Raw genomic sequence first — 17,963 nt, 5'->3', positions numbered from 1 at the left:
TATATTTTCTATCTATATTCTATATATTCTATATCTTTATTCTGCATCAAACATTATCCTACATCTAGTTTAGATTTTTATTCTATAACTATATTCTACATCTATATCCTATATAATATGACTATATTCTACATCAAAATGCTATATATTTTCCCTGCTGTTCAACTGTAGGTGACCCCTAGTTATTTTCAGGGTAGCTGATAAACTGCACTGCTTGTTTAATGTGGTCTGGGTGAATATGTTCCTTCTACTTTGCATTTGACTCCAAGGAAGGAAGGAAGGAAGAGCTTGAACACCTTTGTTCTAGTTATTATCTTAAACTGCAGGCACAGAAGTTTCCACAGACTTTTTCTGTCACACCAGCTACCTCCTCTACAGTAAGAATATTTTTTGCTTTAATCGTACTTGTTTACTTAGAAAAGTAACATTCATATATCAAGCACAATAACCAATTCATTTGATAAGATGAATACAAATAACAGTCATGGGACTATGTATTTTTTTAGTTAAAATTAATGCATATTTTGTTTACATCTGTAGAACAACGCCCTGAGAGAAACAAATTATGAATCTTAGAACAGCTGCAAGAGGCTTTGTAGCTTTCCTTCTGTCATTACCAGGTTTGTACATTTACGTTGTGAACATTAAGTTGATCTGTTTCAAAGTGTAACATGACAAGCAACCCGAATGAAGAGAGGGTGAAACATGTTGTGAATTTATCTAATGACATCTAGAGTATTGACCTGTTTTAAATAACAAATATGTTCTGTTTTACTAAATAATAAAGTGTTGCATTTGAGATTTTATACAGGCTTCTTGACCATTTCCTGATTACGAGGCAACTCAGAATTCAGTACAACATTGATGGGTTAACTTAGTTCCTATTTAAAGTGCAACAGGCTTAAGTTGAGTCTGTGAACTTGGCAGGAGACCAAGATTGGTCTCCTGCCTTGTATTGTGTGTGTTTGTGCACTCAATCCCTTGATGAGATGTAGGACGATGTATCCATGCTGTAGCTGGTTTATCAATAGCTGTCTCACTGTATTCATCACTACGTGTGTCACTAGCTTTTCACTAGCTGCATATTGTTGGTGACCATGTTGTTCTTGGACGTCAGCTCAGTGTTCAGCATGTATCTCCAGTTGAAGCTGGACCAAGCCTCCATCTCATGTACCTTGTGATCATGCATTTCATCTGAAACATCATTGTCAAGGGGATGTGTTTATCTTTTTACAGCATTACAGGGTAATGATGACTGGGCATTTACTTACTCATCTAGTAATATCTGCGCTTTGAGAGGATCAACATTTGAAATCCGCTGCAATTATAAATACCCTTACAGAACTACAGTGGAGAAAAAACTCTGGTTTACTACTAAACACAATGAGCCAGTTGATCTGAGAGATGATACAGACTACACAGGTCGTGTTGATTACAGCTGTTTTAGGCACAGCTGTACCTGGAGCAGCTGTACTGGAACGTGTAAACTGATAATCAAAGACCTGAGACAGAGTGACTCTGCTGAATACAAGTTTAGGATTACAACAAACAATGAAGGGGCATTAAGTGATCTCCCTGGAGTGAAGTTATCTGTGACAGGTAAACATTGATTACTAATGAATCTATTCAACGGTGTGTATGCGTGTGTTTGTGTGTGTGTGTGTGTGTGTGTGTGTGTGTGTGTGTGTGTGTGTGTGTGTGTGTGCTTGTGTGAGTGTGTACGTCTGTGCATGTGTGCCTTTTTTTTTTTTTGTATTTAATCAGCATTCTTTTTTTTATTCATTTTTGTGTAATTTCTTCCCTGAACCAGATCACTGGACGGAAGTGATCATTCGTCCTAGGCCTACCAGTCAGAACTGGTTAGAGCTGAAATGCCACAGAATGTGTCATTTAACTGGGTATCGTACGTACAGTATGTACAGTAACTGGTACAGGAATGAAATTCAACAACGACGTCAAGGATACTCCTACCGGTTCTACATTAACTCTGAATACAGGGTTTCATGTGCTGCTACAGGTTTCAAACATCTCCCCTCTCCATCAGTGTGTAAGAACTCCACAGTGCACTGACAAACATAATGGGTCTTTAGTGTAAAGAACTAAATGTGGTCTTAGTATGAATGAACATCTATCGTCCATGTTGAAGCAGTCCTCAGCCTCAGGGTAGGCCTACCAGTAGTACAGGGTAGGCTACTGATACTACTGGTACTAAGATTTGAGAGGAACAGAATCATACACTACTTGTTTTTGATTCCATTCGTATGTAAAGCAAGATAAGGACTAGGTTTGAAAAAAAAAAGTTCCCCTCGTATAGGATACCAGAGGGTTCATAGCCAAAGCTTGAAGCTAACAAAGGGGCAAATTATAAAGATAACCGACTGCATCGATTTCCTTCCATTCTAATTTTGGAAGATGCTACAGAAAAGAGCTGTCCAGTGGTTATGGACTGCTTCTTAAGTATTTGTATTATTTGTTGACATTATGATCGCAGCCAGTCCATAATGAGCCACGTGCAATGACAACTGGCAAGCTGTTCTTCAAAGATAACCTGGATTCAATACAAGGCTTGGAAAATGTTCATGACACTAGCCTAACTTCCTCATGCTTTATTTTTTATACTTGGGTACATACTTGACTTAATGTTATTAATACAATTAGTTTAATAACTAATGTGATATAACTGTCAACAGACGCTCCAGAGACCCCCTCAGTGGGAGGGACTCCCCCTGGTGTAATAAAGGAGGGCAGTTCAGTGAATCTGACCTGCACCAGCGAGGCCAACCCAGTAGCAAAGTACTCCTGGACCAAGGTTCCTACAGATCATTCCCTCGGACACAGTGTCCAAGGACAACAGCTTTCCTTTCATCCCATCCAGTCTTCAGACTCTGGACAATATCTCTGCACAGCTGAGAATGACCTAGGGAAAATAATATCCTACCCATTCTCTATTGATGTGAAATGTGAGTAAAAGAACACACAGGATAACATCATAACACAGATGTTAAAGTTTGTATAACCATGTCAACATTAAGATGAATCATCTCAATTCGTCCTGCATTCCCTTAACTCCTCAAATGTCCTCTTTATATCATTCATATCAATGTACATCATGTTTGATGTACCTCAAGATAGGCCTAAACACACATTTGTGAGACCAACTCCCCCTGGTGAAATAATGGAGGGAGGTTCAGTGACTCTGAGCTGCAGCAGTGATGCCAACCCAGCAGCTGACTACACCTGGTTCAAGGACAACCAACCTCTGCTCTGGGAACCAAGGCGACCTTATACCTTGGACCCAGTCAGCTCTAAAGACAGGGGAACGTACCGCTGCCAAGCGGAGAACCAATATGGATATCTGGGCTCCAACTCGGTATTTCATAGATGTCCAGTGTGTGAAGAAAACAATGATACTAAAAATAAAAATTTTAATAATAATTGCTATGTCCCTCGCTTGGGAAAGGGGAGGCAACATACATTTTGGGTAAAGTAAAATAATTTATTAACATGAATTTGGACTTTCAACCACACAAACAAATACACAAATAGAGGAAGTGAAACTAGATAGGAAATCAGTTCAAATCAAAGAAACAAATATATATGATCTGCAGTAACTGTGGTTCCATTTAATGATATACGAAATACATTATAAACATCGTTTCTTATCAGTATTGTATGCATCATCGTTATCGACTTGTGTTCCTAACATGCATGCGTCCCCCCGTTAATATACATTGCCATGGACCGTATTATGCGTTACGTGTTTAGTTTGCGTGTGTTTAAACAGATGGACGCACACACGCGCGCCCGCATTCATTAATTCTTTTACACATACACACACGCCCGCATTCATTCATTCTTTTTAACACTCACTCGCGGTAAAACAATGTTTTCTCACGATCAAATACTTATCAATCCTAATAGTTATGGGCATTTACACGATGTCTGTGTCAAGAAAATATGTGTTTGCTGTACGGTGTTTGCAGTTGCATTGATTTAAAAGTACAACTTATTACCGCTGTATCAGCTGTTCTTTCCCAAATAATTTACCAAGAATGGGTGGCTAGGTAGATGAGAGAATCAAAATGTATGCACGAGGTGCACAAGCAACATTATACATGCGCCCTTAAAATAGCATCTAAACAACGCGCCACTGACTTTAAACCAGGTATGTCCTGGTTTGTGGCCTAAGTGGTTTCTGAAACTGCAAAATAGCACCAGGGAACGTTTGCGCCCCCTCCTTTCGCCGAACCGCCCCTTGGGGCACAAGATCATTCCCTGATTTACCGACGCGTGGCGCTGGAGGGAAAAGAATGCTCTGCGCCAGCTGCAAACTAGCGACGACACATGCGCCAGTGATTAAGTAAATTGCGCCGGACGCAAGATAGGACCCACAGTCGTATTTTATTATTTGAAAAATAATTCTTTATCCCACTGACATTGTAGTTATGTACATGGTTTCTTATCTTTACGATGTTAACATTATACATGCGCCCTTAAAATAGCATCTAAACAACGCGCCACTGACTTTAAACCAGGTATGTCCTGGTTTGTGGCCTAAGTGGTTTCTGAAACTGCAAAATAGCACCAGGGAACGTTTGCGCCCCCTCCTTTCGCCGAACCGCCCCTTGGGGCACAAGATCATTCCCTGATTTACCGACGCGTGGCGCTGGAGGGAAAAGAATGCTCTGCGCCAGCTGCAAACTAGCGACGACACATGCGCCAGTGATTAAGTAAATTGCGCCGGACGCAAGATAGGACCCACAGTCGTATTTTATTATTTGAAAAATAATTCTTTATCCCACTGACATTGTAGTTATGTACATGGTTTCTTATCTTTACGATGTTAACATATCATTGTGTTTATGACAGACGCTCCAAAGACCCCCTCAGTGAGCGTGAGACCCCCTGGTGGAATAAAGGAGGGAGGTTCAGTGACTCTGAGCTGCAGCAGTGATGCCAACCCAGCAGCTGACTACACCTGGTTCAAGGACAACCAACCTCTGCTCTGGGAACCAAGTCAACCTTATACCTTGGACCCAGTCAGCTCTAAAGACAGGGGAACGTACCACTGCCAAGCAGAGAACCAATATGGATATCTGGGCTCCAACTCGGTTTTCATAGATGTCCTGTGTGAGTGGAAAACGATAATAATAAAAAGTGGAAGTTAAATAATAATAATACAAATTTGTACCGTCTAATATGTCAAAATATTTGCTATATACCTTCTTGCAATAATGTTAAGCTGCTATTCATGTATTTCTATATGCCTGGTAAACTAGGAATCACAGTGACATTTTATTATTCAAAACAGCATTCTGTTCCCACTGACATTGCAGTTATGTGCACGGTTTCTTATCTTTAGGATGTAAATATATATCATTGTGTTTATGACAGACGCTCCAAAGACCCCCTCAGTGAGCGTGAGACCCCCTGGTGAAATAAAGGAGGGAGGTTCAGTGACTCTGAGCTGCAGCAGTGATGCCAACCCAGCAGCTGACTACACCTGGTTCAGGGAACATGGAGGCTCAGTGGAGGAATTAGGAGAGAACTACACCATCAGTAACATCACAACTGAGCTTGGAGGAAATTATTACTGTGAAGCTCGTAATGCAGTTGGACTTCAGAATTCAACTTTGATGTTCCTTAATGTGACCGGTAATTGTTTCTATAAAATAGCACATTGTGCTGAGTACCAGCACCATCGATGGTAAGACACAGACTCATGCAACGGCTCTATTCAATTTGTGATTGGCTTAAATTATGTGTTGCTACTTTTATTAACTTTGGTGCTGTACGAGCACCCTAGTTATATGTATCTCCAGTATACTCTAGAGTAAGAGTATCCATTTTTATCAATTGGAGATCTGTCACATTTAGGCTGTAATATATACATGGACAGTATTTAATCCTTGACATGAATCAAGTGTTAAATCGCTGTGTTTCAGCCACACCATCGTCATCATCATCAGGGCCTACAACTGTGGCAGCAGGAACTGTAGCTGTTTTACTGGCATCCATACTCCTCATCATCTTCCTCTGGATGAGGTGAGATATTCTCTCTCTCTCTCTCAACAATAATTTGATATAAACTTCTTATCTCTCTATTCTCTTCACCAGAAGAAAGAGGGCTTCTAGGAAGGCACCTGACCAGGGAGGAAGGCCAGATACCAGGCAGGAGGTGAGACACAGGAAGCTATTTGTTACTAAGACTCCTTTACTCCTTCCACTACCCGTTGCTGGGTAGTGGAAATACCCCGAGCCCCAAAATCTCATGTACTTGCAGTTGTTGCTTCAGCCGTTTCTGTAATTCCTAGCCCTTTTGCTACTTGGCTTTTATGACAATATGCAGATACAATGCCCAAGAGATTCGCTTTAAAGGGGAACCATCACGCAAGGGGAACCAAATAAAATCACATGAATGCTTTTTTATAATACTAACGTGACTCTTAGATAGAAACGTGTTCATGCCTGGACGAGGTTATTTATTAGGGGTCCAAGCCAACAGGTTGGATCCCTATTGTTTTTGTAGTGTTTGTTATTATTCCCCCGTAGAAGTGGGACCACAGCCCAAACCGTAAATGGTGCACACACGCCAATTGCATGACTAGATCCAGGTACGTGAGATGACGGCAGACGACCAAATCCAGACACGCCGGCCACTAGGTGGCGCTATACCAAGGAATACGCGTTTGTGGCTATAACTCCCACACCGAACCTCCCAGAGTCCAAAAACTTGTACACACAGATGCACTGGAGTCTGCTGCATCTTTTGGCCTAGGCCACGCCCATTTGCGTCTGGGAATATTTTTCGCTAAATCGCGAAAACCGCAAAACTGTTTTTTCGCTACTCCTCCCACATTTCTCGACCAATCGACACCAAACTTTGCACACGACATCTTCAGACGCACACGCAAAGAATGCACGAAACACTTTTTTGATGCGACCTTTGACGACGAAACGGTAGCGTTTTGAATATTGGTTTATTAGCTAAATTAGACGTGGAATATCAAAAATCCAAAGAAATCCAAAATTAGACATCGGATCGAGTCCAAATTTTACACACATGTTGGTGTTAACCTTAACGTCGTTCGATAAAAAATTCGGAAAAATTCGCCATTAGGGGGCGCAATAAACGAGGAAATTGTATATCGTCTGCAAAATTTCGCCGCGAAAAACGCTACACTGACTTCTCGCTACTCCTACCACAGTCAAATTCTTTGTATCCACAGGTTCAGGGTAGCGTTTTGAACACATGCTTCGCGTTGTGCCGGCGAAACGCACATTTCTTGTCGCGTTGTGCCGGCGAAATGCACACTTCTTGGACCCCTGCATAACTGCTTGCAGTTCTAGTTATACTTCCCATCTAGAAGTGGTACCACAGCCCAAACCGTAAATGGTGCACACGCGCCAATTGCATCACTAGATCCAGGTCCGTGAACACTACGCAGACGACAAAATCCAGACATGCCGGCCACTAGGTGGCGCTATACCAAGGAATACGCGTTTTGGGCTATAACTCCCACACCGAACCTCCCAGAGTCCAAAAACTTGTACACACAGATGCACTGGAGTCTGCTGCATCTTTTAGCTTAGGCCACGCCCATTTGCGTCTAGAATTTTTTTTCGCAAAATCGCGAAAACCGCAAAACTGTTTTTTCGCTACTCCTCCCACATTTCTCGACCAATCGACACCAAACTTTGCACACGACATCTTCAGACGCACACGCAAAGAATGCACGAAACACTTTTTTGATGCGACCTTTGACGACGAAACGGTAGCGTTTTGAATATTGGTTTATTAGCTAAATTAGACGTGGAATATCAAAAATCCAAAGAAATCCAAAATTAGACTTCGGATCGAGTCCAAGTTTTACACGCATGTTGGTGTTAACCTTAACGTCGTTCGATAAAAAATTCGGAAAAATTCGCCATTAGGGGGCGCAATAAACGAGGAAATTGTATATCGTCTGCAAAATTTCGCCGCGAAAACGCTACACTGACTTCTCGCTACTCCTACCACAGTCAAATCCTTTGTATCCACAGGTTCAGGGTAGCGTTTTCAACACATGCTTCGCGTTGTGCCGGCGAAACGCACATTTCTAGTCGCGTTGTGCCGGCGAAATGCACACTTCTTGGACCCCTGCATAACTGCTTGCAGTTCTAGTTAAAGTTCTATTCACGTTATGTTTAGTCATGTCTATTCACGCGATGTAATTTTATTCTAATTAAATAGCATCAACATTTGTTAACTTATTGTTACATTTCTAATTTATCATTGAATAAGTTGACTACCCATACAGCTGTTGCTGACGTTATGTGGCAAAATCAATTGTGGGCTAGCCCATTGCTGATATCCATGGTTAAATCAATCATAGCAAAAATAACTTTATGAGTACCGAAATCCCAGACAAGTTGGACCATTTAGGCCAACTTTTCCAGGTTCCTTTATTGTGAGATCAAGAGTTAGATATAGGGTGGGATCTAGGCTGAGATCAAGGGGACAAACTGAGAGACTTCTGCCATTGAGCCGAATGAGAAGACTGGGTGATAGAAGTAGTAATGTTTAATCCAAGCAAATAAAGATGTCAATTTTTCAACTTCCTACAAACTCAACTGCCACTGAAACGTATCAATGATTAGAAAGAGGAATATGTTCACGCAGAAGAGTCCTAAAGTGAAACCTACAGCGGCCTTCACTGTGGAAGCACTAGTCACCCCCAACGGGCCCTAAATGAACCATGAAAACATGAGCTTCTGAACAGCCATTTGAGAGTAAAGTGTTTTCTAAACTACTCTGTCCTCTCTCCCCGTCAGTCTCCTCCGTGTCCTGTGTATGACAACGTCCCAGCTCTGACCAATCGCTCGGCTTCTGCAGCACGGAGAGAATCAATAGAAGAGCAGGATGACCCTCACTATCCCAGCATCCACTTCTCTCGCTCTAAGAACCAGGAAGTGCCTCGTGGGTTTGCTGGTGCTCTGGTAAAGTCTTATCATACAGAGCAGGTCCTCTACTCTGCCATCAACCTTAAAAGACCCAAGGCTGTCCCTGAGTAAGCACTCCTGATAGTTCTCAAAGATAAACTTTGTGGCTTCATCCTCCCAAGGGACAGCTTGTGGAGGCAAAGCCATTTATAAACATGTACAATTTACTGAGTTTCTTAACTTCTCTTTTTCGTTTTCACTTCTTCTTTTCATTCACAGTAAACTGGTGTCAGATACCACCATCAACTAAACAGCCCAAAAAATGCATTGTTTTTACTATAGATTCAGCATTAAATGGGTTTTAATAACATTTCTAGCAATAAATGTGTATTTTATTGCCATAATCTTCGTTCATTGATTGTATATATCGCTTAGTTTGTTAGTTTCTAAGAATATTTTTCTTGTCAGAAAAAAAACGCTTTCTAACATTGCTTTGTTGGTTGATATGGGTGCTGCTATCCCAAAAAGTATATATCAAATGTATACAATTTTTTGTTGACATTCATTTTATTCTCAGTGGAAAATGCTTGTTTCGACATTAAGATGTGTTTGATACCATGTCTCGCGAGAAACTTGCTTTTTATTTCAGTGTTTGTCTATGAACTTTAGTGAGTAAGTTAAAAGGCTTATGGTGTTTTTCATGCTTTCAGGCTATTCTGTTTAAGTAATAACCTAAATTATATATAAAAACACGTGTTTCAAAAATTTGGAACCATGCAGGCTGGTCTCAAAAAACGTTTGTATGATATCTAATGAAAGGTCATGCAAAATTTTCCGTAAGATTCCGACAAATGCCTGGAAGCACGAGTGGTCAGTGCGCCTGCACAAGCCCCAAGGAGTGCAGAACCAGAAAACATTGCAACACATGCAATATTACGATTGTTTCGACATTAAAATGTGTTGATACCATTCCTGATCTCCTGACCTCTAGGTTTGTGACTGGTTTGGCTTGATTTCCAAACATGGGCACAGCCATATATTGTTCTAATAACTCAGACAACTAATCAGATTAAGTAACTAGGCAAAAAGGGGGGTTATTCAGTTGGTGAATAACCAACTAAATATTACTAGACCACTAGATACCACTAAACCCTAGACACTTTACCTTTAAAGTCTGCATAACCCTGTCAACATTAATATGAATCATCTAAATTCCTCATGCATTATCCTGCTGTACCACTGATATAAACATATCATCCTCTTTTAACATCTTTAACATCTTTTAACGTCTTTGACCTTAAGACCTAGACCTAAACACACATCTGTGTAATCAGGTCCCTGTAATCAGGAAATAGCGGAGGGCAGTTCAATGCTTCACTCAGTATCTTCCAGACACATCATCATCATCACTGTAGCTGTACGCAGAGTGGCTTCATGCAGTTGCTGTCTTACTGGTCCCCATACCCCTCCTCATCTTCCTGTGGATAAGGTGATAAGTCAGTCTCTCTCTCTCTCTCTCTCTCTCTCTCTCTCTCTCTCTCTCTCTCTCTCTCTCTCTCTCTCTCTCTCTCTCTCTCTCATTGGCCATACATTTCTCCTGTTGCTTCTTCATCTCTCTGTTCTCTTCAACAGAAGAAAGATGGCTTCCAGAAACCATGTGCCCAGGGAGGAAGGCCAGACACTGGGGTGGAGGTGGGAGACAGGAAGCCATTTCTTACTTAGCCATCCTTGACTAAGACACACAAATGCCCCGAGCCCACGCCCCAAAACCAGCTGTAGAAATTCTAGTTGTTGCTTTAGTTGTTCCTGTTAATCTAGCCCTGCCACTCTGAGAACTTTCTGCCAATATGCAAATGTGATTGCCAAGAGATTAGCTAGTAAAGGGAACCAGCAGGCACAGCTGTTATATAAGTTAAAAGTGCTTCAGGCTTCTTGTGAAAGGGCTCCGCAAATTAATTATGTTTCTGTTGAAAATTCCCATTAAAGTTAGACTATTGATGTTGAGAGTGAGATCTAGGTTGAGATCTTCAGCACGATCAAGAGGACAAACTAAGGGTCTTCTACCAGGGTGCAGAATGACCAGACGGAGTGATTGAAGTAATGATGTGTAATCCAAGCAAATAAATAACTATTTGAGAACAATACTCCCAGCCCGGGACAGTTTGAGGAAACATAGAAGTGGTTAGAAAAAGGAACACATTTGAAGAATGAGTCTTGAATCAAAGCAAGCTTGCATGGTGGGACTACAAATCCCCACCAAAGATCACAAAATGAATCAGAAAAACAGGAAGTAAAAAAATGTTCTACACGTACTCTTCTGTCCTCTCTTCCCATTGGTCCCTTACTGTTTCTGTGTTTTAAAACACCTTAGCTCTGACCATTCGCTCGGCTCAGACAACACAGAGGGAAGCAAAGGAAGAGCAGGATGACCTTCACTATCCACCCACATCTCTGGCTAAGAGAACCGAAAGTGCCTCAACGTCCTGTGGGATTCCCCTGTACGATCAGATCAGATCAGATAGACCAGGTCCTGTACTCTCTGGTAAACTCTCCAAGACCCAATGCTGTCCCTGGGTAAGCCCCTTCTGATACTATCTTTGTTCAACTTTTAACTTCTAAATCTTTGTTAAATTTTCTTTCCAGGGTAACTGATTTTGAAAATGTCTCCATCTTCTTTTCAGGGACACTGACCTCAGAGTGGTACAGCATACTTAATTCAGATTAGTAATGTAGTTTGTAACATTGTAGTGCTATCAATGGATCCTGGTCAAATCTTGAAATGCACATGCCTAACCCAAGTTTAAAAACCTATATATATCTACATGCTATTGTATGATTCATTGGCCATTTTGGGTGACCAGGCAGGTAATAACATTCTGGCAACGACCACCACTACCAAAATATGATAGGAGTGAGTGAGAATGGTTTGGGCAAGACAGTGACAACCTTAACTGCTACATATGCCTCCCCTGAATGAAAAAAAAAAGTTGGATCTTCACCACCTGTTCATTGCCTGAATGTACTGCACATGTGAGGGGAGGTCTTCAAGGACAGCCCACCCTACTCCACTTGTACATTGGTTTGTATTGTAGATAGCTCCCTCTATAGGCTACATACAGCTATTGCATGCACATCCACTAATTACCACTGATTTGGTTACAAGGGCACCTGCTGATGAGATACACCTGTCCTCCACTGAGACTGAAAGAAAAGTAGCCCTGAATGCTGAAATCTGTTTGAATTGGTGGGGGGTTAGAAAATGTGAAATTCAGAAAAACAGTATGAGAAAAAAGATGGAGAATCTAGAAATCTAGAAAAAAGAGAGCAGGAAGGAGGGAGCGAAGGGAGAGGAAAAATGTCACCATTATTAATAAATAATGTGTGATTATGAATGTATCATGCTTAATTTCTGTAATTGTATTCGTATTTATTACGATTATCACCATGATCTTAATTATTTACTTATTTCATAAAAATAACTTATTATTATTATCGTTTTGTATTTTCACACAGGTTACATATCGGTTAGAATTTCAAAAATCTTGGCCAGTAGCTCGACTAGCCTAAAGGCTACTAGGCTCTGTAATTATCATTGATGCTACGGCGGACGTGATCGATCTGTTGAAGATGGATTTTAAGCCCTGAAAAAGGTGTCACGGACCAACGCCTTGTGTTACTTCCTATTCTGTCCATTCCCCTAGGTGAGTGTGTCGCACAAAGTGTCACGTGATGACGTCCGCAAAACACAAATCTGTAACGGGGGGGTTAGGCAGAACCCAAGTGCACAGACTGCTGGTGACAGGGGAGTCCAAAGGTTTTATTGATCGCACAGATGATCAGGGTCGGGCAGGCAGAGTAAACAGGGACAGACAAGAGTTCGGGAACCGGCAGGCAATCAGGTAGACTGGGGGTACCGTCGCCAGGCGGGTAGCTGGGCAGGCGAGGGGTCGATATCCACCAGGTACTGTACCCCACGTCCACGGCGGCGGGAGCGAAGGAGGCGCCGGACAGTGTACACCGGACCGCCGTCGACGAGCTGAGGGGGAGGAGGAGGCGGAATGGGAGGAGCCAGAGGGCTCTCCTGGACGGGGTTGACTCTGGAGACATGGAATGTCGGGTGGATCCTCATGGACCCAGGGAGCCGACGGCGTACCGCCTCCGGGTTAATGACACGAGTGATGGGGAAGGGGCCTACAAACCTGGGGGCCAGCTTACGACTCTCCAACTTAAGGGAGAGGTTGCGGTTGGAGAGCCAGACCTTGTGGCCAGTCTGGTAGACAGGGGCCGGTGTACGGTGCTTGTTGGCGGCGGCAGCGTGGCGGTCCGCGGATTTGGTGAGGCTAGTGCGCGCCTGGTCCCAGGTGCGTCTGCAGCGGCGAATGAGGGCTTGTGCAGAGGGACAGGAGGACTCCTTCTCTGTGTCGGGAAACAGGGGTGGCAGATACCCGTGGGCGCATTGGAAGGGAGAGAGGCCTGTGGATGAGCAGGTGAGGGTGATATGCGCAAACTCTACCCACACTAGCTGGTCGGACCAGGAAGCCGGATTGCGGATCGCCAGGCAGCGAAGGGTGGTCTCCAGATCTTGGTTCACCCTCTCGGTCTCTCCATTGGACTGGGGATGGAAGCCGGAAGACAGGCTGATGGAAGCCCCAACTAGGCTGCAAAACTCCCTCCGGAAGACCGACGTGAATTGGGGCCTCCAATCAGAAACGACATCGGCGGGCAGTTCATGGAGGCGGAAGACCCAGGTCCGCTGGATGCCGGGATGGCAGGTGAGCCGTGAAGCATGCCCCCACTGGAGCACATCGGAGCGGAGGGGACAGGAACTGGGGGCAGGCTGATTTAGAGTGGCGGCCCGCACCCTCTCCACTATCTCCCAGGTGTCAGAGGTGACGAGGCAGGAGGCTGGAAAAATGGTGGAGGGTTCAACGGTCTCGTCGGGGCACTCGGGGAACTGTCGGGAGAGAGCATCAGGCTTAACATTACGAGAACCAGGACGATAGGACAAGGTCAAATTAAACTGGTCGAAAAACAGTGACCAGCGGGCCTGTCTTGAGTTGAGCCTCTTGGTGGACTGAATATACTCAATGTTACGATGATCGGTCCAAACCACGAACGGAACCCTGGTACCCTCTAGCCAGTGCCGCCACTCCTCCAAGGCCAGCTTCAGCGCCAGAAGCTCCCTGTTGCCAAAGATATAATTTTCTCAGAGGGGGTTAGGCGGCGATAGAATAAGGCGCAGGGGTGAATCTTCTGGTCAAAGGATGAATGCTGGGAAAGGACCGCCCCTACTCCCACACCGGATGGGTCCACCTCCACTAGGAACTGACGCTCAGGTTCGGGGATCTGAAGGATGGGGGCGGTGGTGAAGCGAGTCTTGAGGGGGTTGAAGGAGTCTTGTGCCTCGTCAGACCAGCGGGAGGGGATCTTGGGTGAGGTGAGGGCCGAGAGGGGGGAGGCGATGGAACCAAAGCCTCGGATAAACCGCCGATAGAAGTTGGCAAACCCTAGGAAACACTGCCGCTGCTTCCGTGTTGCTGGGGCCGGCCAGGCGGTCACAGCAGAGACCTTGGCTGGATCCATCCGCAGGCAGTCCTTCACGATGATATATCCCTCCCAGGAAGGAGACTCGCACTTCTCCGCCTTGACGTACAAGGAGTTGTCCAGGAGGCGGCGGAGAACCGACCGGACGTGGGCGACGTGCTCCTCAAGATTGCGGGAAAAAATCGTAATGTCGTCCAGGTACACAAAGACAAACTTATTTAACATGTCCTGCAGCAGGTCGTTGACCAGCGCTTGAAAGACTGCCGGGGCGTTGGTCAAGCCGAAGGGCATTACAAGATACTCGTAGTGGCCCGTTGGTGTGTTGAAGGCCGTCTTCCACTCATCTCCGTCTCTGATGCAGACCAGATGGAAGGCATTTCTCAGGTCAAGGTTGGTGAAGACCTTTGCCCCCTGGAGCAGCTCAAAGGCAGTGGAGAGTAGTGGAAGGGGATAGCGGTTCTTCACCGTGATGTAGTTCAGGCCTCGGTAGTCGATACCGGGTCTCAGGGACTTGTCCTTCTTGCCCACGAAGAAGAACCCCGCCCCAGCCGGTGACGAGGAGGGTCGGATGATCCCCGCTGCTGAAGAATTCTGGATGTACTCCTCCGTGGCCTCTCCCTCGGGAGCAGAGAGGGAGTACAAGCGTCCCTTGGGGGGTGAAGTGCCCGGAAGCAGATCGATGACACAAACGTAGGGACGGTGAGGAGGCAAGGAGCTAGCCTTAGCCTTATTGAAGGCTTCCCTCAGGTCATGGTAAGCTGCAGGGACCCCGGAGATGTCCGAGGCTGGGGCAGGAACGAGGGGAACAGGCAGCGGTGAAGGCGTCCTGAGATAGGACTGCTGACAGGTCACTCCCCACTCCCGGGCGGAACAAGTAGACCAGTCAATGCTGGGGTTGTGCCTGCGAAGCCAGGAGTGACCGAAGATGACAGGCTGGCTGGGTGTAGGCAGAAGCATGAACTGGACGGTCTCCCTGTGGCCCCCCGGCAGGAGCATGTGCACAGGGTTTGTCCGAGAAGTTACCCTCCCTAGCACGTGTCCATCCAGGGCTCTAGCAGAAATTGACGACGGCAGTGAGAGCCCGCCCAGAGAGGTGATTGATGGTGTAAGCCACCCGGGCTTCTTCGGAGGGGAAGGTGAGCGGCTGAAGGGCGTAGATGATGGAGCAGTTGCACAAGAAGGCGTTAAAAGTGGTAGGGTCGCCATCATAACGCTCGGGAATCCCCACATTGGGCTCACGGGGCGAAGGGACGAGAGGTGGAGCGGCGGCGCCTACTTTGTAATCCTATTGATAGATAAATAAGAAACATTAACACTCAACAGAAACACACAAAACAGCAAAAATCGACCACACACAGATACACAGACAGCACCAAACACATTAACACACAGATACACACACATGACACACAACATAACATCCACACACAGATCCACCCGCAGCACACAACACATCAACCAAATGGAGATACACACGGGATTCACAACACAACGAAAACACACAGATGGACACACAGAACACAACCACACACAGATACACTGCTGTGGGATGTGGGACCAGCTGACCCCTGACCCCCCCCCCCCCCCTCCAGGTGTGGGGGAGGCGATGGGAGCCGACAACAGCGGCGTGCTGTACGCCCTGTGGAGATTTGCGCAACGTGTGCTTTGAGCTAGAGAAATAGATAATTACATGGTCAGGTTCTCTGTCGTGTCTCCCTTTTGTTAATTAAAAACAAAGGTTTTAGCCGAGATGAAAAGTGGAAATAACAAACATAGCTGTGCCGCCGTAATTCATACAGGAATATTTTGCCTGTCCGTCCGTCTGTTCCTGCAGCTCTTCCCAAAGGTCCGTCCTAAGTCTCTGTGTTGATGCGTCTCTCTGGGCTCACGGATCAGAGGACGACGTTGTCTCATCTGGTGTTCTACACCATGTCCCTCCACCAGGGAGAGCCAGGGAGTTAGGCCTGGCCTTTACAAGTGGACAGGCGATGAGGCAGACAGGTAGACACGTGGACAAGGGGAGGGACTTCAACTCGCTGCAGTTGTGAGGAGCACAAGAAGAGTTGTGCGTAGGGCGTGTCTGTGAAGGCAAGTCTGGGAAAATTGTCAAGTGTCTAAAAGTAAAGTTTAAATCCACCTAGTGACGCCGCACAAGTTGTCTGTGGGAACTAAAAGGAACATCAAAGATTCTGTTGTGTACTTTTGATTGTGACGGGAGGTGTTTACCGCGCTAGACAGACTGGATCAGATGGCTGACCGGATCAGTCTAGCCTAAAAGTCTGGATAACGTAGACATGTATTTAGTCCTACTTTGATGGAAGACTACTGATAAAACTTTTAATAAAGACAACTAACTTGTCTTCACAGAGTGTCTTCACAACGTAGGCCTATATAGAATAAAGAAGAGAAAGGCTTTGTATTCGTTATGTAGAGGTTTAAATGTATCCTTCAGCATGGCACACAACCTGGTTGCTTCATACAATGACACTCTTCTAACAGCTATGAAGAGAACTTACTCACCTTAAGGCCATACTGGTATGTTGAGTGGGTAAACCTCTTTTAAACCATGGCAACTCAATGCATCTATTTTTAGATCTGCATTCCATTTGGAATTAGATCGTCAAACCATTTTAGTTAGCATTTAGAATAAATATCCATTGTGTCCACAGAGCCCCAATGATTCTAGAAGGTTTACCCACCCAACTGACCAACATGGCCAAATCCTTTCACAGTTTAGTCTGTTTTTTTCTGACACTGAAAATGTACAGCTCTGATGGATTTCAAACTCTCTATTTTGCTCCATATAGGAATCATTTATGTGCATGAATCTGAATCTTGCTGAATAAATATCAGGAAGAATGTGTATTTTGACCTCCGGCAGCCTTTTTACGGGCACAGAGATACTTAGTATCCTGTTCATGTTCTCCATTGAGGGTTCATGTATTTTAGTACATTTAAAAAATAAACGTGTTGATGATGAATACATTCCAAATGTTTGCAAAGTAATGCAGATCACAACTTTCACCACTATGTGGCAGTAGATAATCACATTGACGCATTTTATGTAGGCTATTCAAACTTTATATATATATTCTATTTCTATAATATATATCTATATGATCGTATCTTTATCTATATTTACCAACTATATGTAAATATCTAAATAAATACGATATTCAACCCGTATATTCTTACCTCTATATTTAATATATATATTCTATATATTCTGTATCTTTATTCTACATCAAACGTTATCCTATATCTAGTATATATATCGTTATTCTATATCTATATTCTACACCTATATCCTGTATAATATGACTATATTCTACATCAAAATGCTATATATGTTCCCCGCTGGTCAACTGACCACTAGTTATTTTCAGGGTAGCTGATAAATGGCACTGCCTATTTAATGTGGTCTGGGTGAATATCCTCTTTCTACTTTGCATTTGTCTCTGAGGCCCAGCAGTGCACGGTATTCATGCAGTTCATAT

At 44.2% G+C, this 17,963-nt stretch overlaps 1 protein-coding gene across 1 annotated transcript in view; it reads left to right on the top strand.

The window, feature by feature from the left end:
• The first annotated feature begins 57 nt into the window (after positions 1 to 57).
• LOC115560666 (carcinoembryonic antigen-related cell adhesion molecule 5) overlaps positions 58 to 17,963 on the top strand; it is a 141,274-nt gene continuing 123,368 nt past the window's right edge. The window contains exons 1-5 of the mRNA XM_030380121.1: positions 58 to 377; positions 541 to 620; positions 2,691 to 2,960; positions 4,870 to 5,130; positions 5,395 to 5,451. Of these exons, the coding sequence (XP_030235981.1) occupies positions 566 to 620; positions 2,691 to 2,960; positions 4,870 to 5,130; positions 5,395 to 5,451 (643 nt within the window). The 5' untranslated portion in view covers positions 58 to 377; positions 541 to 565. The remainder of the gene's footprint in view (positions 378 to 540; positions 621 to 2,690; positions 2,961 to 4,869; positions 5,131 to 5,394; positions 5,452 to 17,963) is intronic.

The sequence above is a fragment of the Gadus morhua genome, chromosome 16 (assembly GCF_902167405.1).
Source record: "Gadus morhua chromosome 16, gadMor3.0, whole genome shotgun sequence".
Taxonomy (NCBI): domain Eukaryota; kingdom Metazoa; phylum Chordata; class Actinopteri; order Gadiformes; family Gadidae; genus Gadus; species Gadus morhua.
Note: the sequence above shows the minus strand (reverse complement) of the source record. Positions and strands in the feature narration are given on the sequence as shown.